Genomic DNA, 27,380 nt, shown 5'->3' on the forward strand with positions numbered 1-27,380 from the left:
TGACAAGCCAGTCAGAGTAAAAATCAGTGGCGATGGAGCGCGAATGACAAGACTGACCAACTTTGTCATACTCAGTTACAGCCTCCTTGATGATAATGATAATCTGTTAAATGCTAGAGGTAAGAAACTTTGTTTTAGGTCCACACCCTTTGGGTTCAACCAGGCAATTAAAGGGGACACTTAACCACTGTTTTTTTCTTTTCTGTTTGAAACCCACACCACACTTCTCTTCCATTATGTTTGTATTCTATCACAAATGCTATTATACTAATCATTCACATTACATCATTTAGGTACCCACACTATTGCCATAATGAGTGGGTCAGAGTGCTATGCATCCATCAAGGCAAATTTCAAAGATTCTTGGGATGAAATAAATAAAGTGATAGCTGATGGTAAAGTGGCAATAAACCAAGGACAAGAAGTACCTGTTGAAATTTATCTTGGTGGGGATTATAAGGTTAGATGGGAAGCTTTCGGTGGAAGAAGACCACTCACTATTTCATTCTTAATAATTTGTTTTATTTCTTCAGTTTCTTTTATTAGCTAGTGGCAGGTCAGCTGCAAACTCCATCTATGCTTGCTTGTGGTGTAAGATCCACAAAGATCAAAGGTAAAGTGTTGTAAAATACATACCTGTAGAATTTAGCTCAAAGCCACAGTACTAAACTTTTGAATTAATTGTCAAAACCTAGTAATCATAAAGCTATGCATGGTCAATACAAAACAGAATGTTACTCTAATTATAAAATGCTGCTCTGTTGATGCTATGAAAGCAGGAAACCTGCCATTTCTATTTCAGATGGGACATGTCCAAGCCAGGAGACTTTTACAGCAAACCCCCCATGGCATTCACTTTGGCAGATGTAAAAAAGCATGCTACTTTAACTGAGTTCTGCTGCATTAACCAGCCTCTATTAAACATACCTCTCCATCACATTGTCCTCGATGAGCTTCATCTCCTCCTTAGAATCACTGATGTTCTGGTATGCAATCTGATTGAGGATGCCATGGAGTGGGATAATCGAGAAGATTTTTTAAAGAAGAGAGGAGAGCCTACAGGCTGTCACTTAAGACATCTCACACAAGTGATAAACAGTTGTGGCGTTACATTTTCTGTGTGGGAGAAGAAAGATGGCGATGGAAAGAGGATGGGTAAAATGGATTGGACGTCTCTGATGGGGGATGATAGAAAAAAATTACTCAAAAATTTTCCTGCAAAATTGGAGCGCTCAAAGGATTCCATCCACCGTAATACTACCCAGACAGTTATTAAAATATGGAAGGTATTTTTCTGAGCCCTACATATAATCCATCAAATATTTCTGCTTGTGTGCGATTGGTCTAAATGCACCTCGTGACCTAATATTCCCCAGTTATTGTTGGTTTATGATCTTAATATACACGTAGTATTGGACATTTTTAATGTTTGTAAAACAATTAATCCTCAGCACATCCAAGTTCTAAAATTTTATCCACTTTCCTCAAAGGACTTTGCAGACATTTATTTCCACACAGTATCATCATTGTTGCCAGAGCAACGAGAAAAATGTGGAGCAAAGGTAGGGTAGGTCCAATATGATACAATTATTATGTTTGACTAATGTTTCCAAACAGATTTTTGCTAAATGCTTCATTCCAAAGAAAAGTATAACCTTATTCTGCAGATAAGAGAATGGATCAAACTTTTTCTGTTGCTTGCAAATTCCCGTAAGGGGTATGCAAACAGGAATGTGACGCCTTACATGCACGCTGCTGCATATCACTTGCAAGATGTCATCAACAGATTTGGTAGTATATGAGAACGATCCGAATTTTTTTCAGGTCTGATTTTCACTATTGCTCAAATAGTGCTTTACTGCGAAGGATCGTTCTCATATACGTCTCATAACCGCAGTTCACACATATGTTTCATATGTTTGTTGTTGTTTGATTTATCATCTATGGGTTTATATCGAATTAATTTGATGGCCTGCTCCCAGTTGGCTTGTTAGCTCAATTGGTAGAGCGCTGCACTAGTATCGCAGAGGTCAGTGGTTCGAATCCCATACAGGCCTGAAATTTTTTTCAGGTCTGATTTTCACTATTGCTCAAATAGTGCTTTACTGCGAAGGATCGTTCTCATATACGTCTCATAACCGCAGTTCACACATATGTTTCATATGTTTGTTGTTGTTAGATTTGGTAGTGTAAAACACTTCAGTGGCCAAGGTACTGTCAGTGTCACTGGCTATTTTAATTTAGAACAAACTACATGTATGGCCAGTGAAATAATACCAATAAACTAACTTAACTGGTTTCCCTTTACACAGGCGTCGAAAAAAATAATGATGTGGCAAGAGCAGTTGTCCTTCACAAATCAAGAAACTGGGATAGCCCAGCAGATGTCATCAGAGCAGAGCACCGCCTTGCACAGTTGAGCCACAGAGAGAGGAGAAAAAGAAAATACAACAAACAAAATGAAGATTTCTGGAATACTGGAAAAAAAGAATTGATGTTTAATAAAACGAAACAGTGTGTCAGTTCCCAAAATGTGCAAGCAACTGAAAGCACCTCTCTCAACAGCAATTACAGTAATGGGATGACCTCAACTGTCAATTCACAAAATTCTGGCAGGAATTCAACCAGCAATAAGAGAAAGCATGCAAGCACAAAAAGGAAAGCTGGTGCTACTACTAAAAAGTTTAAAAGAACCAAAAATAGATAAAGAATAACTGAACAGATCTTTTGTATACTGAAGTTAATATTAAGAAAAGCAATATAGTATCATTGCTGTAGGTTACATTGCCTGAGAATAACATTTCAAGTCTTGAAAATGATTTATTTTTTCGAATGTACAATTTCAAGTTTCTGAATGTATTTGCTCCTAAATTTATACTGCGCATCACTTTAGGCAGCAACTTTAATAAAGTCCATGGTTATCTTTTCTTGAAAAGCCCTTGTTGATTCAGTGATCATACCTTCTCTTATATGATAGTTTTTGGTTGACCATGAAATAAAATGTCTTATCTTCATTGGGAACAAAACTTTTGTTCCCTGCCCATGAAGGTCAAGTAAACAATGCCAATTAGCAGGAAAAAATGATGGAGAAAATTCTTCTTGTGCTAAAAGTTTCCACTGTCCATTTATCACTCCCTTCTTTCCAAACAAATGTTGAAATACATCTTCTCTGAACTCCATAGTCACTTGCTTCCTTTGTTTAGATGCTTTCAAAGAAGCAGCAATGGCCACCCTAAGCCTGGAAACTTCATTTAATATGACATTCCTGTCTGGCTTGGGATGCTTGTAGTATCTATTCATGATTAAAATAAGTACAAATTAACAGAATCGAAATGACCCATTATGCATTAAAGTATAAGCAAGAACTAATTCCAAGGCCATATTCTGGAACACGACGAACGGTAAACACTGCAAAAATGCTTACTTCAGACAAAGCTGGTTCAAATGCTCTTGAGGCTCCCATGAAGCCTCAAATGAACTAAAATTCTTCCATTTCACCAGATATTCTCTCCCCTTAAGAGTAAAAAATAAAAATATTTCAGTTTCCTATTAAATACTCGCAAAATTACGCGTAGTTTGCGGCTTAACACAATTGAAGCGTAGGATTTATTCAAATTCTCCTGACACACTACCTACGAATTAAAACATTCTTTGTAGGAGAATATCTAAACTGATAATTAGCGAAAGTTACCTTTTCAGACCATTTCTCTGAACCAACTTAATGTTTGCAAAAGTCTTAGAAAAAATGTAATTATTGAGAATCAATTTACTATTAGCATAATCCCCTTAAAACGAAATTGATAATTTTTTTGGCCTGCATTCCGGGGATTTCCTTACGAGTTTCGCTTACCTGAATCACAAACTTACTTGCTGTCCTTGGCGGTTTGAAATTACCCTTTCCACCTCGAAAAAACGCCCGCCTTCCACCGTACGTCTCCTTGCCTTCAATTCTCTACAAATATCAGCAACAGTAACGCTATTTAAATCCGCGAAAAAGCCGATGGATGTCTTCCCACGCGTCCGACTAGACGGAGTTGACGCCATGTTGTTCAGAAGTCACGCTTAATTGCGTGTTGCCTCCCAGCCAATGGCGTGCACGGATTTAACTTCTGTGATTGGCAGGTCAAGTCACGCTCCAATCTTCCTATGTCCGAGATTTCTAGCCATGTAGTTGTTATCTGTTAATGAAAATTGTTTCCCACTTTACTAATATGGTCACTTTAGATGTGTATGTGATAGAGTTTGCTCGAGCTGTCAGTGAAATCATGCGAGAAGTTAAATATATATCGTAGTTAAACCTAATTTGTTTGTGAACCGCTCAATTCTGGTTTGTTTTCGACCATAGCAATCTCAGCCTGAGATTGTACTGTACCACTTGTTTGTGCTTAACCTTTGGACCCTGAACAACGACAAGCATCGAATTTCTCCTTACTGCGGCAGCCCGGTCTGAGTCACACATAAAGGTCACGAGAATAAAAAAATGATCATCAACTATAGAAGCTCTTAATTGTTGAACAAATTCTCCTTGTCAGCACCTAAAGAAATTTATACACAAGAGTATGAGAATATGCATACTGATGTGTAGCGACACCCTTTCAATGTGGAAAGGGGTGCGAGAAAACCGATGTTGAAGAACCATATGTCTAACAAAAATCCAACTTGTAAGGTCCTTTTATCAGAGATTCCAAAGTAAGTGTTATCTAAACTTAGGACAGTGCTGGACCTGAAACTCGGGGTTCTGAACGAAAATTCTTCCTTCAAGTAAAGTTATACGCTTCATAGCGCTCTAAAACATTTTGCTCCACAAGGACCTCAAAAAAAGGTCCCGTATGTGGTCGATAGCATCTGGTGATGCGTAGCGCAAACTGAACGACGGGAATGGCGTTACACTTAGGAAGTAAAAGGGTCCAAGCTTAATGAGGAAAAGAGCTATTTAAAAATTTCAGAGTCAATTAAGTTTTTTAAATTCTATTAATTGCATAAAAGATTCACAAAGGTTTAACCCGGGTGGCTTTCCAAGAAAAAGGCAGCTTTCTTCACTGCGTTTTCTTCGAAAGAGGAATTCGCAAGGGGCAGCTTAACTGGAAGGTGGGCATTTTTCGAGTTTCGACATCATTTCCTCTGCTTTCTTCGTACTCACATTTCCTCTTACCTAGTCTCCCTACTCCAGAAGTTCAAAATGAGACGTTTCAGTTTTGGAGACCAGTCATTATCCACTGCTTGGGGGAAAGAGATTGGATGATTCTTTTTTATCTATTTTTAGAGGGAGGGAGGGAGGGAGGGAGGGAGGATGTGAATCAATTGCTTTCAGGGAAACAGAGAGGAGTTAGTCGTCGCCAACAAAGTAAAAAGGGGGAATGTTTTGGAAAATTAAATGCCATCTAACTACCAAGGAGAGGGATCAAAAGAATATTACTGGCTTTTATAGAGGGAACAGTTCAAATTTATCGAGATCAAAATCCTCGAAGATTTCTTCTCCCCCCTCTCTTGGGCGATAAATAATGACGGGCTCCTCAATAAAAAACGCCAAGTTGAAGATGAGCACTAGGTCGACACTATCAATCGCTCCCAAGACCTCCTGCGAATGAACGGTCACAGCAACTTCTATGATCGTCATAAGTTTTACTGTCACAGTTTCTTTGTTCTTATTTCTTTCGTAGCTGGATACTTTAATTCCAAGAAATGCAACGGAATTATTCATTTTAAGTGAAGTTTTCAAAATAAGGGTACAGTACTACTATCACTGCGCGAAAAAAAAAAAATCAGAGAAAAGGCATGTTCTGTTCAAAACTAAACAATTTTCGCTCAAAAATAATCTTGCAATTGTAGGCCACAATTAATGACCTGGTTAAGCAATCATTACTTCAAAATGTTTTGGACAGTTTTAGATTGATTTTTTCATACGCTTGCAAACACGCTCGCATAGAGGCGAGTATGCAATTTTCCCGGGCTTCTACAATAATCGCTCCTTTCTTAAAAAAGTCAAGTAAGATAAAAAAGAACCAAAACTTTATTCAAACAAGTGGAAAGTTGGCCGTCATGAGCGAACCACGTTTGAAATTCGCGCGTGTACGAAATCGAGCTTTATGTTTTATCAGGCTTCGAGCGTATTCCAATCTGTTCTAAAACCAGAGAATTATTATTCAACTTTGCGAAGGTAAGTCAATCAATACCTAGTATATTGACCACGAGAACTGTTGAAGATGGTGATAATTTACCGTCTCTTATTGGTCCTACTGCATCTAAATAGCTTAGTTTATTCCACTTCGTTTTTAGTGGAACTTAGGTCCTCAACTAGAGCGCGTCAACTATCCCTACTTCGTGCAGTTCCCTTCGCCTCATGCCGGCCACGTGATGTGTTTCCTCTCTAACTCTGCAATTCTCGTACGTCGCCAGGTGTGCTGGGGTCTTCCTCTCTTTCGTTTCCCTCGTGGGTTCCACTCCAGTGCCTTCTTGACTACATGTCCATCTGGTCTTCTCAACGTGTGGCCGATCCTGCCCAAGCTCTTTGCCTTATCTCTTACTATATCAGATGCTGCCCTGTTTGTCTCCAAAACTCCTTGTTGCTGATTTTTCTAGGTCACCACATTCCCAGGAGGTTCCTCAAGCTCTTAGCGAGGAACACTTGCAACTTCTGCTGCAAAATCTTAGTCAGCCTCCAAGTTTCAGAACCATACAAGAGCACCGCCTTTACATTTGACCCAAAGACTCTCAGCTTGGTCTTGGTTTTTGATGGTGTGGATCGCCATATTGGCCTCAGCATCGCAAATGCATGTCTTGCCTTCCTAATTCGTGCCTGAATACCCTCGTCCGTGCCTCCCTTCTTGCTTACAATGCTCCCGAGGTATGTAAACTCATCCACTTCTCAATCTGCCCCTCTGTAACCGACACGCCATCGCCACGTTTGGTACCAACACGCATTAACTTTGTCTTGATGACATTGATCTTCAGACCGACCTTCGCACCATATAGCTCCAAGGCCTGTATCCTCTCCCTCATATCCTGTATTCTGAGCGACAGTAGGGCCAGATCATCGGCAAAGTCTAGGTCTTCTAAGGATGTCGTAAAGGTCCACTCAATACCTCTCTTCCTGTCAAAGGCTGTCCTCGTCACCCACTCCAGGGCGACCAGGAGAGATAGCAGGCTCGTCTCATCCCCGTCCTCGTATTCAATGGTTGGATCCTCTGTCCATTGTGTACCACCTGCGCGGAAAAACCTTCACAGAGAGCTCTGATGACGATGACCACCTTGACACGCATCCCGTAGTGCCGCAACAACCTCCACAAAACCTCTCTGCTGATACTATCGAAGGCCTTTTCGAGATCTACAAAGTTGACATAAAAGGAAGACTACCACTCGATGCTTTGCTCCACAAATATCCGCAGCGTTGCTATTTGATCCGTACAGCTTCGGCCGGCTCGGAAGCCTACGTTGTCAATCCCCAACTTTACATCTATGTTGACTCAGGATTAATTCCCTGTTAGATTGAACACCAGCATCACTAATATGAATCAGTAACAAGTTAAAAGAGGTAAGAGTCTTGTTAACTCTGATTGCCTTCTCTATTGATGTAGCAGCGGCTTCACTAATCTGATTGCATTCTAAAACCAAATAGGCCACAGTCTTGTTGACTTTGATTGCCTCAGCAATAGATGTAGCACAGGCATCACTAATCTGACTCACAGACAAGTCTAAATTAGTCAGATTCTTGTTGACTACGAGTGCCTCAGCAATTGATGTGACACCAGCATCAATAATCTGATTGTCTGACAAACTCAAATGGGTCAGAGTCTCATTAGCTTTGATTGCCTCAGCAAAAGATGTAGCAGCGGCGTCACCAATCTGATTGCGAGACAAATCCAAATTGGTCAGAGTCACATTAGCTTTGATTGCCTCAGCAATAGATGTAGCACTGGCATCACTAATCCGATTGAGAGACAAATTCAAATTGGTCATAGTCTTGTTGACTTTGATAGCTTTAGCAATTGATGTAGCACCAACATCACTTATCCCATTGCCAGACAAATTCAAATTGGTCAGAGTCTCATTTACTTTAATTGACTCAGCAATAGCTGTTGCACCAGCAACACTTATCTCATTGTCAGACAAATTCAAATCAGTCAGAGTCTCGTTGACTTTTATTGCCTCAGCAATAGCTGTAGCACCGGCAACACTAATCTGATTGTAATACAAATTTAACTTGGTCAGAGTCTTGTTGACTTTCATTGCCTCAGCAATTGATGTAGCACCGGCATCACTTATCTGATTGGCCATAAAATTCAAATAGCTCAGAGTCTTGTTGACTTTAAGTGCCTCAGAGAGGATTAGTGTCAATTCGTTACCTTGGGACTGAAGATGAACTGATTCTCTGGTCATATTTGAGCCAAGCAATCTTGCTAACTGCAGGTGAAAATCATCTTTCTTTCTTTTGCATTCATTAATGGCTTCCAGTACAACTGCCACAGCCCTACTGTTGTCATCGTCTAGATTGTCAACCCGGTCTCCAATACTCGAGACAAGAGCCATAGCCTGTTGATCGGACTGTTCTGCTAAAATACCGCACGAAAACAATAGCACCTGCTTTAGGCTGCTGAAATATCTTTTATCGGAAACTAATATTTCTGGTGTTATTTGTTTATCTTGAATCTCACAACTGATATAAAATGCTGCAAAGCATTCTTGAAAGCTTTTGTGTAGAAACGCATAATGCTGACTCGGCCTCAGCTTACTACGTCCAGGATGAACTGACAGAAATCCGAATGCAGCCAAGTCACTTGCATGCTTTCCTAATTCATTCTCATCAAAATCCAACTTGTCATCAATCAAACCATTTAGCGCTATTGATCCAAGGGTTTTCAATTGCGATTTGTAAAGATTTGTAAGATCTTCTTTTGTATGAGGAAGTTCCGTCTTTTTCCTGTATCTTCTCAAGACACATTCAATCATGCCTAAATAGAGCTTGGTTCTATTTTCCGGAAGAGTACCCCCAAACTCCTCACACAAAAGGCAAAGCAGCACTGTGTTTAATGGATTTGCACACATTTCTTGAAGGTTTTCATCGCGGGATATTCGTACCGAGAGCTTTTCAGCTAATTTCGACTTTTCCTTGAAGTACTTAGCAATAAATTCTCTGGCTTTTGCTTGAGTAAACCCTTTGACTTCAAGCAAGGTGTCGCAGCATTTTCTTAGCTTTACTCCAGCTTCGTGTCGTGCTGTCGCTACTATGTTACACTTGGGAAGCAGTCTTCCCGCAATCAGTTCTGAAATTCGTGATACTTCACTAGAGGGTAACTCATCCACTCCATCTAATATCAATAAAATGCTGGACTGGTTGTCACGAATAAACTGGAAGAATTGCTTTTTGACTCCTTCCTCTAGATCTTGAGGCAGAAGTTGATCATCGATGGCTTCCCAAATATCGGACTTGATATCACGACATTTAAGAAGCAGCACTACTTTCATACGTGCGACGCAATCCTGGAAGTTCTGCTTTCTTGTAGCCCAGTCGAAAACGCACTTTTGACAGTAGGTAGTTTTACCGATACCAGGTTTTCCTTCGATTAGAACGGTTCTTGATTCTGAACACTCTTCGTGCGGATTCAAGAGAGACGACATGGTGATGATTTTGTCAGTGACATCTCCTCTCGTTTTCTTTCTTCTGACGAGTTTGAGCCTTGTAAAAATATCACCCACAAAAAACTGAAACTCTTCACACCATGGAAACGGTGAAAGCCATCCCTCGCGAGTTTTGTACAATTGGCGAATTCCATCGATTAGCTCAGTTGGATCGTAAACATCTAAATAGAATTAAAAAGATACTGTGTTAAACTCATGGATCCACTCCGCGAAAATTCAGAATATACAGTAACGTAGTAAGAGTAAACGATCCAATGATTCCAGTCATACCAGGTTTAAAAGATTAAAGGATGCCGTGTAGCATAACTGAAGACAGCAAGCGAGTTGTGAAAATATTTTTTTGAAGTACTGTGCTGTCTAATTGATTAATTTTAGAGTTTCAGGAAATGTATAACAAAGGAAGTTTGTTTGCTGTGAACGGGCTCCTTCGTTCCTATCTGTTATTTACCGGTTGTAAAAAGTTATTTTCTGACATATGCAGTTTTATGGTGGTTTAAAATCAAGTCGTTTAGAAGTGGAACAATACCCTCAATCTCTTCATCGCTCTAGGCTACTCGAGACCACTTGCCCGTGCAAACATTAATGAAAAACAATCTAATTTTACGCCCTGAATTACAAGTATAATTTCACTAACGTCTTATCTTGCTCCTGAAATGAAGTGAAGTCAAGAGAAAACCTTTCTTCATTAAGCTAAAAACATAAAGCCGTTCACGGGACTTAAATGCAGTGTATGACAATACTGTTTTCTTTGACAATATTACTGACCAGCCCCTAGTTGGTCTGTCACTGTTTTCCCAAGTAGACTACTGGAGGGAAAAACCTGCCAAATGGGTGTAAAATATAGCCAAAACAGATACGCGAAATCAACCTAATAAAAAGATGAAATCAAATGAAATCTTTAAAACTTCAAAACTGGTATATTAATTGCCAGATATGGTCTAATATGTGCAACAAATCACCATATGGCAGCCACACAGATACGCAAAAGTGAACTTGAAGTCAGGAATTGAGATCGCTCACGTCAAGGGACAAAACATTTCCAAAATATTTCCTTGCCTTAATCAAGAATGGAACAAAAAGAAGGAAAAACCACCTTGATGATTGTCGCGTACGGTCTGACAAAATAGTTCCGTAGGGATTGTTGGTCTGTTCTCATCGTCGATTTATAGACTTTGAAGCCCTCCAAGTGTTTCATTTCTACGGTCTACACGGGTGCATTTGATCAAGGATAGAGTAAAAACAAGGAAAAACCCAGCCAGATCATTCTGGCCTAACGCGACAGACACTATTTTGAATTGTGCTGAAAACTCCGTGTACTCTGGCAAAACTTTCTGCCATTTTATCACCCCTAAGATATTTGAGCAGGGGACAATAGCATGATAATAGGGGAGCCTCGCCATTCTCATCCCCAGCTTTCCGCATCTCCACCAATAGAACGCCTTGGAAGACAATGTAGATTTGGCAACCAAAAGAGTTAAAGAGTCGCGTGCATTTTTAGACTTGAAGTAAGCTCGATTAATCAATAGCCAATAGGCTAATTAAAAAAATGCAAATATGCCATGAAACGGATAGAACGAGGCAGAAAGTCATCATATGATCGACAATTGTCTTGTATTGTCTGGTACAAAATGTAGTAAAAAGAAAGGCTATGCAAGAGGAATGGCTAAAACCATATAGCGTCATTGTCGTCTCTTTCTCCTAGTTTTTGACTGTACAATGCTGCACGAGAATAATTCAATGCGCGAGGTTTGAATGATGTAGGAGTCTTCGTCTTCAGCCATTAACTCGAGTTAGGTAAAATCTGTTCTCAGCTAAGGAAAAGTGAAATCTATTCTCATGAGCTGTTCGTATTCTCTCAAAATATACATTTTTTTGCCCTGCGGGGACTGTGGAGGAATTCAAAGTCACCTTAAAAGACTTTAACAACCTTTTCTGGTTGTTATGTGAGCACAGTCTAGGCAGATAAGATGATATTATCCTTGGGAAATAGGCTTTTGTACATGATGCTAGCATTTTTTCGAGCATTTTAGTGAGGCAAAAGCATGGAGCATTATTCGAGCATTTTAGTGGCATTTTCCCGGAAAATTAATTTTTTGCGAGAAAATAAAATAGAAATTAACTTTTTCAGTCTCGCTTTTAATTCACGAAAAAACCAAATACAGCTGAGTGGAGCTGGAGACTGAGGACAAGTCAGCGATTTTACCTTTCGAGACTCAAAAGGCGGCCATGTTTGTTTTCTTCGTGATCCGTGTAAGTTACACGGGTTACGAAGAAAACATAAACCTGTATACGTTGTCATTACTTGCAACACTTGTACGTAAGTGTAAACTTTCAAATTAATTTAAAAAAACCTTTGTATAATGAGCATTGTACGAGCATTTTAGTTACTTTTTTGGGGGAGACTGAGCATATTAGAGGGAAAAATGGAGCATTAAAGGGCTTACTGTATTTTGCGAAACGAAACGAAACGAAACGAAACGAAACGAAACGAAACGAGTAAACCCGTACTGTATTTTGCGAAACCAGCTCTTCGAAGACTCTAGCGATATATAACTTATTTCTTCCGATTCGTAAACACAATTCGCAGATACAACTCGATGCAGTGATGATTTATAAATAAAGACTTTGAGCCAAAAGGTCAGAAGTGCGCCGTTTCGCAAATTACAGATATGTAAATCTGTAATTTGCGAAACAAGCTCTTTGAAGACTCTCATGATATGTAACTTATTTCTTCCGATTCTATAACACTTTTCGTAGATACAACTCGATGCAGTGATGATTTTTTAATAAAGAGTTTGAGCAAAAAGGCCGGAAGTGCGCCGTTTCGCAAATTACAGATATGTAAATCTGTAATTTGCGAAACGAGCTCTTTGAAGACTATAATGATATGTAACTTATTTCTTCCGATTCTATAACACTTTTCGTAGATACAACTCGATGCAGTGATGATTTTTTAATAAAGAGCTCGAGCCAAAAGGTCAGAAGTGCGCCGTTTCGCAAATTACAGATATGTAAATCTGTAATTTGCGAAACGAGCTCTTTGAAGACTATAATGATATGTAACTTATTTCTTCCGATTCTATAACACTTTTCGTAGATACAACTCGATGCAGTGATGATTTTTTAATAAAGAGCTCGAGCCAAAAGGTCAGAAGTGCGCCGTTTCGCAAATTACAGATATGTAAATCTGTAATTTGCGAAACGAGCTCTTTGAAGACTCTAATGATATGTAACTTATTTCTTCCGATTCTATAACACTTTTCGTAGATACAACTCGATGCAGTGATGATTTTTTAATAAAGAGTTTGAGCAAAAAGGTCAGAAGTGCGCCGTTTCGCAAATTACAGATATGTAAATCTGTAATTTGCGAAACGAGCTCTTTGAAGACTCTAATGATATGTAACTTATTTCTTCCGATTCTACAACACTTTTCGTAGATACAACTCGATGCAGTGATGATTTTTTAATAAAGAGCTCGAGCCAAAAGGTCAGAAGTGCGCCGTTTCGCAAATTACAGATATGTAAATCTGTAATTTGCGAAACGAGTTTCCCACCAAATCTCACACGTGTCACGCATTCTATTGCGTAAGAATGAGAAATAACTAGATTCTATAACAATTTTCGTAGATACAACTCGATGCAGTGATGACTTTTTAATAAAGAGTTTGAGCCAAAAGGTCAGAAGTGCGCCGTTTCGCAAATAACATATATGTAAATCCGTAATTTGCGAAACGAGCTCTTTGAAGGCTCTAATAGCATTTGGTTAGTACCAGATAAAAACCAGGTCAAAATTGGAATTCTGCCCTTTGACATTGCTGAAGCATGTGTTAGAAACCTTGCGCGTACCGCAATGTATGTTTGTACATTTATTAAAATCTACAACAATTTTGTTATTTTTTACCGGCCGCCTAGTCCAGTTGATAGTTTATGAACAGAAAGCAATTTATCTTTAGGGACTTCTTTCCTGTCCGCTACCTTTTTTTAATTACCATATTAGTCTTTCCGAAACATTTCCATATCAGGTTACTAGTTATTTCTCATTCTTACGCAATAGAATGCGTGACACGTGTGAGATTTGGTGGGAAACTCGTTTCGCAAATTACAGATTTACATATCTGTAATTTGCGAAACGGCGCACTTCTGACCTTTTGGCTCGAGCTCTTTATTAAAAAATAATCACTGCATCGAGTTGTATCTACGAAAAGTGTTGTAGAATCGGAAGAAATAAGTTACATATCATTAGAGTCTTCAAAGAGCTCGTTTCGCAAATTACAGATTTACATATCTGTAATTTGCGAAACGGCGCACTTCTGGCCTTTTTGCTCAAACTCTTTATTAAAAAATCATCACTGCATCGAGTTGTATCTACGAAAAGTGTTATAGAATCGGAAGAAATAAGTTACATATCATTAGAGTCTTCAAAGAGCTCGTTTCGCAAATTACAGATTTACATATCTGTAATTTGCGAAACGGCGCACTTCTGACCTTTTGGCTCGAGCTCTTTATTAAAAAATCATCACTGCATCGAGTTGTATCTACGAAAAGTGTTATAGAATCGGAAGAAATAAGTTACATATCATTAGAGTCTTCAAAGAGCTCGTTTCGCAAATTACAGATTTACATATCTGTAATTTGCGAAACGGCGAACTTCTGACCTTTTGGCTCAAAGTCTTTATTTATAAATCATCACTGCATCGAGTTGTATCTACGAATTGTGTTTACGAATCGGAAGAAATAAGTTATATATCGCTAGAGTCTTCGAAGAGCTGGTTTCGCAAAATACAGTACGGGTTTACTCGTTTCGTTTCGTTTCGTTTCGCAAAATACAGTAAGCCCATTAAAGTGCATGGAGCATTTTAGTGGAGAAACAAAAGCATAATGTACAAAAGCCTACTGGGAAAGGCACCTTTTACATAAACAATGGCTCTCTGTCTTAAATTTCAAACACATGTGCATGTATCCTGTAAGGGGAACGTAAGAACAGACCAGAGTAAAAAACCTTTGAACAAATCCAACAACAGCTAATATCCCGGTAGCACCCTAAAACCCGATAATGTAAATCTACTACAATACTTTTTCGACAGTAAACTAAGCAACTTCCATCTCACCTCTATGATCCATATTTGGTAAAAAAATAAAAATAAAAAAAAAACCGCTAAATTGGTTTCAGATTAAGCAGATGCAACCTTTGCTGGAGACCCCAGCAGAACCACAACAACTTCGTAAAGGATCCTAGTCAACCATAAGACTGCGCGTTTAGTCAACCATTTCCTATGTTATCTAAATTTGTGAAATTTAGATAAAACGTGTTGTCTCAATTCTTTGTCTCATGAAAGGTAGTGTTACTTCTGGATGTAACGCAGCATTTCATCTTTAAAAATCTTTCTACCAAAAGTTAACGGATAAGTCTTAAATAATAAAGGATTCATACCACTCTTTGTCTTAAATGTTCTGACATCTGGTTCACTGTCTCCTTGTTTGTTGACAGCAAATAGTTTCACTTCATACTCTGAGTCGTACTCAAGACCAGTAATCCTGAAGTGAGTTTCCACAATGTTTCCTTGTTGAAACATTTCTGTGGACGCTGTATAGGGTTTCTTTTTCCACTCCAGACGGTATTTTGAGTTAAAATCACTGATGTTGGCCACTGCTGACGACCAGGTCAAAACAATCTCCTTTTCAACTTCCTTGTCTGTATTTTCAATGGTTGGTTTGCCAGGTAAACCTATTAAAATGTAGTTTTTGTTTGTTTTTTTGTTTCTAATAAACTACGTCAAATAGATTATATTATGGATGGATGACATTTTAACAAGATATTTGATGTTAGTCACTCTTAACCTGCCCCCAACACTTTGTTGAAATTGTTTACCATTTTTTGTTTCTTCTTCGAGAGCTCATTGAAATATAAACAAAAACTACAGAATGTTGTTCTCTGTGCAATAATCATATTTGCATTTTTTTCAGACAAAGTGCAAGTTTTCATCTAGAAAGCATCCATGTGTTACAATAAACCAAAAGGTTCTGAAAAGTGACAAATATCAAATTACATGAGTTTAATTAGGTACACACCAGTCTTTGTCTTAAATGTTAAGACCTCTGGCTCACTTTCTCCATGTCTGTTGAAGGCAAAGAGTTTCACTTCATACTCTGAGTTATACTCAAGATTGGTAATTTTGAAGTGAGTTTCATCAGTGTTTCCTTGCTGGCAAAGTCTGCTGGATGCTGTCAAGGGTTTCTTCCTCCATTCCAGACGGTATTTAGGGCTGCCATCAGTGCAGTTCGCATTTGGTACTAACCAAGTTAGAGTGAACTCCACATCCACTTCATCCTCCTCTTTTTGGATGGTTGGTTTGTCAGGTAAACCTTTGAACATTATTGATAGAATCAGGATTTGTAATTCCTCTTCTGATGGATACATTTGTTGCAATATATCTTTGAGGTTATTAACCATAGACCTAATACATTGACTATTTGTCTTGAATAATCATCTCTTTAACAAATTATATCTATGCAAACTATCCATTAGAATTATGACAATGAGACTGAACAAAAGAGTTACATCACGTGCATTTTCTATACTCCTTGAACCTTTCCATTATACTTTGCTCTCATCTCATCTACCTTTAATTTGATTTACCAGTGGATGATTCCTCTTTTATTACTTCTACACAATTCCTTGTGTCTGGGCTGCAAATGATCAAAGTACACTACAATTCAACTCACCTAGGATGTCTTCCACTCTTGATTTCTTGAACCAAACTGGATTAAATGTAGGTAGCCCCTCATTAACCTCAAAATTTAGAATTCCAACTGCTTTCGTGTTCCTCTCACCTTCTTCCAGTAAAACTGTCGAGCAGCAGTCTGCAGGGCTGGGTGGGCGACTACCATCATTTTCGGGAACAAGTTTTCCATGAATATATTTGTAGCGATTACTTTCAATAAAACAGAACAGGGGTTTGCTTTCCTTCACGCCTATCTTGGGTTCAAGATCCTTTAAGACTTTGCATTGCTTGCGTCCAGATCGGCCATGGTTTAGCACAGAAGACTCTGAATCAACAAAAATCACAACCAATCCAGAAGAGTCATAGAATGGACTTTTCTTGATGATACTCCCCAACTGGAAACATTTTGATTTTGAATTTGATTTTGTAAACTCCACTTGATATTTCTCAGCATCAAAGTTCTCTTCTGAAATAAGTTTGCAACTTGCTATGATAAAGTACTCACTCCAATCAGGGTTCTGGACCTTAGGCTCAAAAATTAAACACCCCCAGCCAACAGCTCCATCTTGACGAGTTATTTTGCAGAGAGCCTTGGGCCTCTTCCTCTCAAGCCCATCCTGTGATGGCTGAAACATGTAATCCAGGAAAGTCTTTTCCATTTCACTGATATGAAGCCAGAATTACCTTAATTTAAATGAACAAAAAAAAAGAGAAACACTCTAATTATATGTAAAATCAAGTGTCATATGTGAAAATTGGAAGTCACTAAAACAAATCTGTCACAAGAGAAATATTATTCCCAAAATTGATGAAAATTCACCAAATCAGCCTCCAGTATCACCCTAATTTCAATTGACCTTTATCTTTAAAATTCCAAGATCTGATTGTTAATTATATCTTCTCTAGCTGCTACACACTTCCTTATAACTTAGTTATGCAAATTTAATCTTAGATCAAGATAACAACCTCTACCTCATTAAAAGTTTGCTTTATAATTAATGTAAGGATATCATATTAGGAGAATTTACATGTTAATCACTTCTTGGAATAAAAGTATTAATAGATCAATAATCAAACTCATCACATAGGAGTTATGACATAGTTTCTTTGGATCAATTTTCAAATTCTTGGAATGACTTTGTCTAAGTTTAATTGATTATTTAGTAAATAAACCCCTACGGGTGGCTGGTATGTCAGCTGATAATGTCCGCCACTGAGAGATTGTCCGAAAAATGAACATTTGGCCGAGAAGCGAAGCTTCGAGGGCAAATATGAAATTCACAAACTTGCCCTGTGTTTTAGCTGTACTGAAGCACACCACAACTACTCAAGAATTTGGGTTCTTTCATTTTTATCTGGAAACTTAATACACCTTCACAAACTTGCCCTGGGTTTTAGCTGTACTAAACCACCACAACACAACTGCTGGGAAATGACACAGCCGATCTGATTGCATAACAGATCGTATATGATTCAAACTTAAGCGACCCTTTATAATTAATGTTTACCAATGCTGAGAGTGTTATACATGCAGAATTCATTAATAAATGTGTCAGTGACAATTTTAGAAAATAAACATCACAGTTTATACATTAAAAATTCTAAGATGAATCACAGGAGTATTAAACATGCAATCCATGTCAATACTTAAGCTGATTAATAATTGTCTCTCTTGTATTTTCCCTTCCTTATGATCAAATATTTTGTTGCAGCTAGCCATCAATTAGTTTAGGGTGATTTAGAGGAACATCTTTTTAAAACTATGTGACAAACTCTTCTTTACATAATTTATATAATACCATTTATCATACACATTTTCAGGAACAAGTTTTTCAATTAATTTCATCAGCTTTGAAAATAGGTATTATGCAAACAATGAAGGTTTTGAAAGCATGCAAGATCGTAGAAAAGGTTGCTTATGACTGATCATTTTGACATATTGCTTGTGATTACCAACCTGGATTTTTGGTTGCAGGTAAAGGATTAAAATTACCAATTGAGCAAGAAAAATAGGGTACTCACACCAAATCTGTTTTATAAGTTTCTATTCAACATTCAGGTATGTATGAGAATAAGCAGCTATAAATTAAATCAACTTAGTCGTTCTGCATTAGAATGCAGAACGACTAAGTTCAACGCTTTAACTCCCAAGATCTGATTGTTAATTCTTCCTTCATGCATTGCTGCAACAGATTTCCTTGCAAATTAGTAACAAGAATTTGGTTTGAGCAAGGTAACAACTTTAAGCTGATAAGTTTTGTCAGATTTTCCTTATTTTTGGGTGCCCTGTTCATGTGAAAGCTGTTTTCCATATTTGGTATTGCACACATGGTTTGCTGTTTTTGTGAATTAATAAATGAGTTGTACCACTGTATCTTGGTCTGGTTCACTTGTATTTGGAATACATAACAAGTTTGATCAGTATTCTCATTACATGTTTGCTGGGTAATGTATGGATTTTATGGGGAAAAGTTACATGTTAATAATTAACATATAGGAGTAATAAAAGGTTATAACTAAACAATGAGGTGTGAAACTATATATTAAGTATACAACTAAGTATAACTTAAGAGCTGAGCAAAGAGTTTCCAGCAATCTCATTGGTCAAGCAGTTCCTTATATGACGCTATATAAACCACTCCACACGGTTTATATAAAATGTTAAAATAGAATGTTAATAAAATGTTACTAAAATGCTATGATTTTAGAAATTTCTCTGTTGTTCAGCTCTGAAATTATACTAAAACAATTATTCGCCTCAGGTTCGGTGAATGTTGTCGAATAATCGATCCCCTTGACTTCGTCTCGGGGATTATTTGACGATATTCACCTCGCCTTCGGCAAATAATTGTTAACTAATATAAGCAAGCAACTTCACTTCAAAGCCAAATCTTACAATGTGTCTTAATTATGAATTATTTCAAGATGGTTTCCACTGTTGTATATACATGCCACCAAGTTAAATTCTAATCTCCTCATAATTTATCCCAGCCTATTGCCTTGCAATTCAACAGTTCTCTTTGCTATAGGGGAGATATTCTCTTGGCAAAAGGTACAAGTCATGTAACAAAACCATTGTGGGCCAACACAAAACATTGCAACTGTAAAATATTGGTTTTTGAGGGTGATGTTATTCAGAGAATGACAGAGGCAACTATACGCACAGAAAAAGAACTCCAGTGCTTCTAAGTTTCTTTTTCCAAGCAATGCACTCTTCTTTCTGAGACATGTCACATTTTTTTATCAAACTCTGCAGTACGTGCTAACCTAATGAAAGGCCAGGAACAAACTATGACCAAATTCAACAAAATTATGTAACTGATCACAGTAAAACTTTACCAAAAGGCTAGCTGTGATTTCAGAGAAAAACTCTGACATAATTATGCTTGTTGACATTAATCCAAAGGTTTTGCATATTGGATGACACAGTGGGCAAACAAAGTATTAAAAACAATTCTTGCAGGCTTTCTTCTCCTCATTTTTTTCTTTCCCTATGTGACACAGGTAGTTTGACTCCAAATGAGTTCATTTATAACAGAAGCAAAGATCCCGGCGGCGAGAACTAATCTGTACTATTCCTTAAGTCTTGTATACATCCTGATGATGATTGGTCAACATCTCTACTGGAAGCTCCTGACAATTAACATATAAAATATGGGAGCAGGATAGCCGGAAACAAGTCTTGATTATACAAAATCAATCTGATATCTGGTAAACTATCCTAAAGAAAAACAAGCATGGCCAGTGTCCTGGTAACCAGGCCTTCTTGAACTAACCACAGGGAACCCATGTCACACCTAATATGTGACTGCCATTATTTGAAGGCTGCTTTCTTTCAAACTGAGAGCCTGGCACAAGCTTGAGTTTACCAGCTTCAAATGTAATGTGTGCAAATTAAAGTTATCAAAATTAATTAAACCTTTTACCCCAAAAGATCACATCAGTAATTCTCCTTACTGTCTGTTATACAATTCTCATGATGTTATAATTTGGATATATCAACAAAGTTGAAATGGTAAATTGGCCACCGTAACGATTACAAAAGCTGACGTTTCAAACGTTCCCTTCGTTGGAGCAATGATCATCTCATGATGTTAGTTTGGAGAATTTGGTATTGTATCACTAATATTCTCCTGTTTTAAATATTCATACATATTTCTTTATTTTCCTCACTTGTCTGTCTGATATTATATTTATATTAACAAAGATTTAGTAATACATAGACAGGTAAAAACGAACGATATAATATCCCGACGTTTCGGTGACTTCATGACGCTATTATCAAGGGTACAAATGAAAATAAAAATAAAATTAACAAATGTGAGTTCAAGAGTTACAACTAATTTGTATAGGGGAGGTAGCTACAGTTGTGTAGCTACCTCCCCTGTGCAAATTAGTTGTAACTCTTGAACTCGCATTTGTTAATTTTATTTTCATTCGTACCCTTGATAATGGCGTCATGAAGTCGCCGAAACGTCGGGATATTATATCGTTCGTTTTTACCTGTCTAGATATTATATTTATGTTAAGAATAAGAGAGATGTTCAGTTTTGAGCTTGTTAAAGAAATAAGGAAGATTTTTTTTTCGTCTAATCACAAGCATGGGACAAAACTTACCATCTCTCTTCTATTCTTTACAAACCATGACACTTCATCATTGCCATTCTTAGCATGATGCATGTCATATATGAACTTTGTAATGGACCTAGTTGCTCACCATAGAGTCTCTCAGTGGCTCAGTGGTAGAGCATCAGAGCGTGAAATCCAAAGGTAAATGGAGGTTCGATTCCTCATGGGGACTCCGAATTTTTTCTTTCTTCAACGCTTGTGACTAGATGAAAAAGCATCTTCCTATATTTATAATGTAAGAAGAAATTCTGTTGTAGTCAGTTATGGAAGTCAAAGGGTTTGCAACTATGTACATAGCTTTTCAATTGTATTTTCCATCTGTATTTTGATGTCGATTCCAAGTTGATGTAGTGTGATTTTGTTTTAATACCAAACTCTAATATATGATTTCCATTTTGTTTCATCATCCGCTCATCTAGCTGTTATACATGTCCTTTTGAATCAGTTTTGAGAATTTGATGGTAGATCCAGATAACAAACCCTAACTGTTAAGTTATAGCATTCTCGTGACTTGTTTGCCGGATGATGTATAGATATTATAGGGAGAAGTTCCATGTTAATCACTTCTGGGAGTTAAAAGGTAAATACAATGTAGACCATTAATCAAACTCACCATATAGGAGACAAGATAGCTTCATTGGATCAGTTTCTTTTGACATAATTTTGTTCGGTTGTCCAACTCAAGCAAATTCTTAGACTGGATTTTTAATCAAAGTTTAATTGGTAATTTCAAGGTTTTATCAACCCAGTTTAATACCTGAGTTGGCCACTATAAAAGTTTTTAAAGCTAATGTTTCGAGCATTAGTCTTATGTCAGATGACGATAAAAGACATCGAAATATTTAGTTGTCCATCTTAAGGATGTACAGCATTTGAATGACTGAAACCTGAAAATGTACGATTGCCAACTCTCCTTAAGGAGCAAGCTCGGTATCAATAGAAAGAGGCCCTTTGTTCCAAAAACAAATGGTGACTGAGAGAAATAATTCTTACACGACAGCACAATTATGATTTTTATTACATCCATTTTGAAATCACTGGTGGTCCCTGTAATCTGATTGGCTTTAATTGGTGCGATTTATTCATGAATCACACAATTTTTTTCTCTAAATCGCATCTTTTTTCCAGCCAAGGAGGAAGTTCCACTTAAGACAAACAACCAATCAGATTTCGAGGCTTGTTTAAATGGACCAATCAAATTGCAGGAAAATGAAAGACAAAGAGTATTATTTTCAATAATATATTTGAATTGACCAAGTCCTGTATTTGGGTGATTTCAAAACGGATGCTATAAAGTGTTAATTGAACCTCGTGTAGTGCAATTTTGGTCTGAAATCATACTTGTGATTTCAAATCGAAGGAGCACTGTGCACTCGTTCAATTCTGAAATCACGCGTATGATTTCAGCCCAAATTGCACTCCTCTCAGTTCAATTACCATTGCAAATTACAATGATTCGGCTGATTGAATTTGTGACATAATATTATTGTAGCCAATTAAAAATCATTCGAAACTAAATTTACTCACAAATAAACACCACTAAAGATTGCAATTTCAACACGCATAATAAATGCTATTAACATTCCAAAAGAACATCTCATATGCGAGAAAGCAATTATTTCCGAGCCTTCTGGAAACATGGTAACATTTCACTTTCAGTTTCCATTCCGTCCGACAACTTCCGCCTTCAACTAAAAAACATCGCGTTTTCGAATACTTCCCTTGTGCTATCGCTGTACTCTTTAAATAAGCACTCAACAACTGCTAGGAGACAATGTAGCCGCTCTGATTGCTAAACAGATTCACACTTAAATACTGATTCGAACTTAAGCGACACTTTCCAATGTTTATCGATGTTGAGTATGTTACGCGCAAAAATTTAGATGCATATTAAAGGTTAATTTGCATATACCATTGTATCTGATTTATCATCACGGGTTTATTATCAATCAACTTAATGGCCTGCTCCCAGTTGGCTTGTTAGCTGAATTGGTAGAGCGCTGCACTAGTATCGCTCCCCGTACATGCCTGATTATTTTCAGGTCTGATTTTCAACTTCAGAATACCCGTCCACATCATTTGCATGTGTCGGGAGGCTTTGAAGAATGAAGCATACCACAATAGATGCTATTCTTATTCAATGACATGTAAATGAGTGGCCGGGTATTCTGAAGTTTAGCCCTGATTTTCGCTATTGCATAAATAGCGCTATCTACTGCGAAGGATCGAGGATCGTGCGTCATACGCATCAGTCATATTTTGCTCATGTTCCTTACTTTGATCACGCGTACGAATGCAGCCTTAGAATACAAGGAACCTTTGCTGCGATCATCCTCCTATCACACTCACCTGTGTTATCTTCATCCTGTTCCGGGCCTAATCGCTCATAGACTCCTTGCTGTCAGCTTTTCTTGTAACACAAATGGAGATGCTAAGACGTAAGGAAAGTGGAGGAGGAAAGGGTTATATCATAGCAAAGCACCCTGGGCCAGATCACGCGAGATACACGCTTGTTCCGTCTCGTGTTACTCCCACGCCTTGCCGCCCAAACATTGGCTTACCTAGTGGAGTGAGTAGCAGAATATCATCGGATTTGCGGATCCTGCAATTGCAGCGGTTTGCGGGGTTTCGTGGAGTTTCTGGGCCCGGTTTTTGGATTTTGCCCGTAATAAAGCTGGCATTGTGCTTCTCAGCCATTGTCAGAAATCTTGTTTTGCTTTTTTTTTTTTGCGTGTGCATGTGCTTTCCTGTAGTTTTTTTCCGTCACGGACACGACTCATCGAATGTCACGCAGCAGGGAAATAGAAACGCACTCTGGCCAGGAAGCTGTGACAGGTTGTCAACAGAACGTGTTATCTTCGTGCTCTTATCAGTTTGAGTTCATTTCAACTATATTCTGGATCGTACCATGAGACTATCAACTCATCAGTTTATAATCTCTGGGTTGAAGTCTTTTAGTCGTTCGTGTTACAATGCGTTTGAAAAAAAAATGCACTTTACTAAAATAGAGGTGTATGTATGTGGTGATCAGATTGTTATACAATGGGGAAATTTCAAAGGGTGGGGGTACATCGTTGAAGCAGGATTGACTTCAGGCTTGATTTCATAGCAGTAAAGTTATACAGGTTGAATAGAATGACCATTGAAAACGAAACTTTATAAGAGAAAAGCAGAGACTATTTTATTGTTATTAAATGACAATGAAACGTAATGTGAACTCTGATTTTATTGAAGAGCAGGCAAAATCTACGAAGAAGTCAGAATATGTAAATATTCTTTGCTTGTGACCGACACATACACATATCCTGCCACGAGTCAAGTCCCACTAATTAGATACAGTTTACGACTCGAAAACGAGTTTTAACTCCCATTCACATCTCGTAGAAGTCGGACGATTCGACGGTCCTTAAAAATGCAAAATAGGAACGAGACTAATCTCCAGCCATCTTGACCGTTCAAGTTGGTTGATATAGGATTTATTATGTTGCAAAAATATGTCCTTTTTATTACATGTAAGAATCAAGAATGATTTTTTTGGTTCGCGAGCCGAGACAGCTTACAGTGTTTGTAGCGCAATAATCTCACGAGAGTCGTTTCTAGTTTTTGTTTTTGTTTTGATTGTCTTCTGCCGCTTTTATACGTCTCGATCGCCGACTTTGTTTAGGAATTAGGAACTTAGTACGAGTTCAATTTTTCCATGGGCGGGATCAAAGCGGGAAATCTCAATTGGGCAAGATAAGCCAATCACAAGACAGAATTCACTTCATATTGCCCCATAGGCGCTGCCAGTAATACAATAAATGAAACTACCAGCGACTCATTCCTGAGTTTGTGAACAAAAACTCCGGGCAACATATTCAAAACGAATTTCCTCCCTACGTTCCTTTCCTAAACATCGTTAAACAGGCAATAAGCTGTCTGAAAGTGGCGATCAAGGCTGACATCTCGTGTCCGGAAATTCAAAGACGTATCAGGGGATAACAGAGGTGAGGCCAGAGGCAGAGGAGTCCTACTGGGGGAGTTTCGAACACAACAACTACTTAAAGCTCTGCATAGAAACATCGACATTGTGACCGCGGCTAAAAGTGCGCAATGGAACCGCTTTATGCAAACCTATCTTGCCAAAATGTTAGAATAGAGAGATTATCATTGAAGGGTAAACTGAAATTCAAAACAAGATAAGGAAAAACTTCCATATAACCTCATACATTAACTGTGCATTTAATTTCATTAATTATGTATACACTTTATTGTTTTTCAAGACAATGACTTATTCCCAGGGTTTAGCAAATATACATTACTTATCAATACTTACTGCTTCAATAAAAGAGAAATCGAATGAGTGGCTTTTTCGTCTTTGTTTCTGTTCCACATTACTCTCCCTTCTCATCCCTTTTTTCCCCACTATTTTCACCAATAGCACCTTCTTTTAGTTTCTCTTTTTACCGTTGTCGCTGCCCTGCTGAGGCTTGAATCATCGCTCTTCACTCAACATTTTATTACCAGTCCGTTGCGTCAACCACTGTGCTACACAAACAGTTGGAACTAACTTCTCAAAAATTACTTTTTGTTTTACCTTTCACTGAAAAAAAAATTTCATAACAATATATACATTGATATAATACACGAGAGGTCCCCTTTGTACTAAAGAATGCGTTTGCTCTTCTATACGATTGGCTAAATACCACATAAGAAGCAAATTTTATTCATCCATCTCTCTATTCACATCTACCAGACCAGAGCCAAAGGTGTGAAACAAAATGGAAAACTTAAATTTATTTAAACTATATCATATCCTTTCGGATCACGACCGTTGCAAAAAGTGGTGTAAGGGACACAACCTGCTTGCGACGTCAGTAAAATGTCCTCGGGCTGGGTGCAGCAATGCACTTAGCTGGCACGACGAGCTTCATCGCGAGACGGGTACGTGTGTTGATGTTCAAGAAAAGTTTGCGATGGAATGGCTTCAATGCGCCGAAATTACCGGGAAAATGGGATGTTAGTCAACGAGAGCAAGCACTAGGGTCTCGTTCTTGGCGAAACAGACTTTAGTTTTTTCCTTCCCAGTAAAGGACACATTAGAGATATTCGGAATGGAAATAGACGATAAGCTCGATTTCTCTAGTCACATATCCAACATAGGCAAAAAGATCTATAAACAATTTAATGTTATGCTATGATTTCGAAAACTGATATCGAGGGACACCTTACTTACGCTTTACAAAGCTTACATTTTACCGCATTTTAATTATTGTTCCTCAGTTTGGCACTTTTGCGGGGCGCGGAATACGGATAAACTAGTGGCGCTGAATAAGAGAATACTTAGATTTATACTTAGGGATTACTTGTCGCCATATGATAGCCTTCTGACTAGGGTCAACACTAGTTCCTTATGTAATGGGCGTATCCAGAATTTCCTTATTTTATTGTACAAGAGCCTGTTTTTCACTCATTTTCCAGCTTATATGAGAGATATGTTTTCACTTCGGTCCTCTTCTTATAATCTTCGCGGTAATTACATACTGTCACTTAGAAAACCTAGAACAACTAGTTATGGCCTTAATTCATTTTCATACTTCTCAGCTAAGCTATGGAATACACTGCCTGACTATATCCGCATGAGTGCATTTAAAGACTTTAGAAAGATAATCCAAGGCCGTATCTTTGTGTAGTCACTCCCGCTTATCTTCACTTTTCTGTTAATTTTTACTGATATGTTACATAATTATATTTCTAAATACTGTGTATTTTAGTATATTTTATATTTTTTGTGTATTGTCTCCATTGACTTCCAAGATGGTGTAGATGACTTGAATGTTAGCGCAAATGAAAGTATATTTTTCTCTTTTGTTTGACGAATGACGCTTGAGAATGCCCAAAACTGTTAATGAATTCTGATGAAAATGCAAAATCGTTAACGACTCTGATTTACTTGAAAATGATGGTTTTTTGTCTCTAATGATTGTATTTTCACGCAATTGCTCGCCTCTTACCGCGAAGGAATGCGTATTTTCTCGTAATGAATAGCAAAAGGTGTAATGCAAAGTGAGCAAAACGAAAATAAAACACTTCAAACTAACAGGAACAGTTCAGAGTCCACTCCTCAACAATTAACAGGGTCTTAACACAGTTCTCTTGTGTTATCCTATTAGCCACAAACATAATCATCTAACTTGACTGGACGTGTCCACGTACGCTGCGGCGCCGTAACATCTCGCTTTCAGAAGTGGCATTCCCTTCCTTTGCTGCGGGCACGCTTTCAAAGAACGATGAAATCCTCGCAACCATAACGCCATCATCATTTCCCGCGGTCACCATGATCCCTTTCTCTTTATCTCTGTGCAGTCTCGGATCATTTGGTGAGTCGCTATTCTTCTTTAATCATTTATCTTG

The 27,380-nt window shown here is 38.0% G+C and overlaps 2 protein-coding genes across 5 annotated transcripts; one reads left to right on the forward strand and one right to left on the reverse strand.

Moving 5' to 3' along the window:
* LOC148726546 (uncharacterized) lies at nt 1–2,446 on the forward strand. Its single transcript, XM_088728070.1, has 6 exons — nt 1–119; nt 294–460; nt 534–613; nt 803–1,286; nt 1,491–1,562; nt 2,313–2,446. Exons 1-6 carry the CDS (start codon nt 44–46, stop codon nt 2,418–2,420), a joined length of 987 nt encoding a protein of 328 aa, XP_088584196.1. The 5' UTR covers nt 1–43; the 3' UTR covers nt 2,421–2,446.
* LOC148726547 (uncharacterized) lies at nt 2,216–23,947 on the reverse strand. Of its 4 annotated transcripts, none has more exons than XM_088728059.1 (7): nt 23,337–23,947; nt 16,360–17,042; nt 15,706–15,999; nt 15,068–15,361; nt 3,868–9,797; nt 3,425–3,513; nt 2,216–3,292 (listed from the first exon to the last, which is right to left on the reverse strand). In XM_088728059.1, the coding sequence occupies exons 2-5, from the start codon at nt 17,015–17,017 to the stop codon at nt 7,435–7,437; spliced, it is 3,609 nt and encodes a 1,202-aa protein (XP_088584185.1). In that variant the 5' UTR covers nt 17,018–17,042; nt 23,337–23,947; the 3' UTR covers nt 2,216–3,292; nt 3,425–3,513; nt 3,868–7,434. The 4 variants fall into 4 exon arrangements, with proteins under 4 accessions (XP_088584185.1, XP_088584188.1, XP_088584186.1 ...); XM_088728062.1 differs by having other exon boundaries at nt 3,851–9,797; XM_088728060.1 differs by lacking the exon at nt 3,425–3,513.
* Between the last annotated feature and the right edge of the window lie 3,433 nt (nt 23,948–27,380).

Source organism: Stylophora pistillata, chromosome 7 (assembly GCF_964205215.1).
Source record: "Stylophora pistillata chromosome 7, jaStyPist1.2, whole genome shotgun sequence".
In the NCBI taxonomy this organism is placed as follows: Eukaryota; Metazoa; Cnidaria; class Anthozoa; order Scleractinia; family Pocilloporidae; genus Stylophora; species Stylophora pistillata.

Excerpts from the sequence above, each read along its gene's own strand:
- LOC148726546 (XM_088728070.1), top strand. The coding sequence starts at position 44 with ATGACAAGACTGACCAACTTTGTCATACTCAGTTACAGCCTCCTTGAT. Across the intron at positions 120-293 it reads TAATCTGTTAAATGCTAGAG|GTACCCACACTATTGCCATA; the intron begins GTAAGAAACTTT and ends TACATCATTTAG. Across the intron at positions 1,563-2,312 it reads GAGAAAAATGTGGAGCAAAG|GCGTCGAAAAAAATAATGAT; the intron begins GTAGGGTAGGTC and ends CCCTTTACACAG.
- LOC148726547 (XM_088728060.1), bottom strand. The coding sequence starts at position 17,017 with ATGGAAAAGACTTTCCTGGATTACATGTTTCAGCCATCACAGGATGGG. Across the intron at positions 15,362-15,705 it reads AACATTTAAGACAAAGACTG|GTTTACCTGGCAAACCAACC; the intron begins GTGTGTACCTAA and ends ACATTTTAATAG. Across the intron at positions 9,798-15,067 it reads AACATTTAAGACAAAGAGTG|ATGTTTACGATCCAACTGAG; the intron begins GTATGAATCCTT and ends AATTCTATTTAG.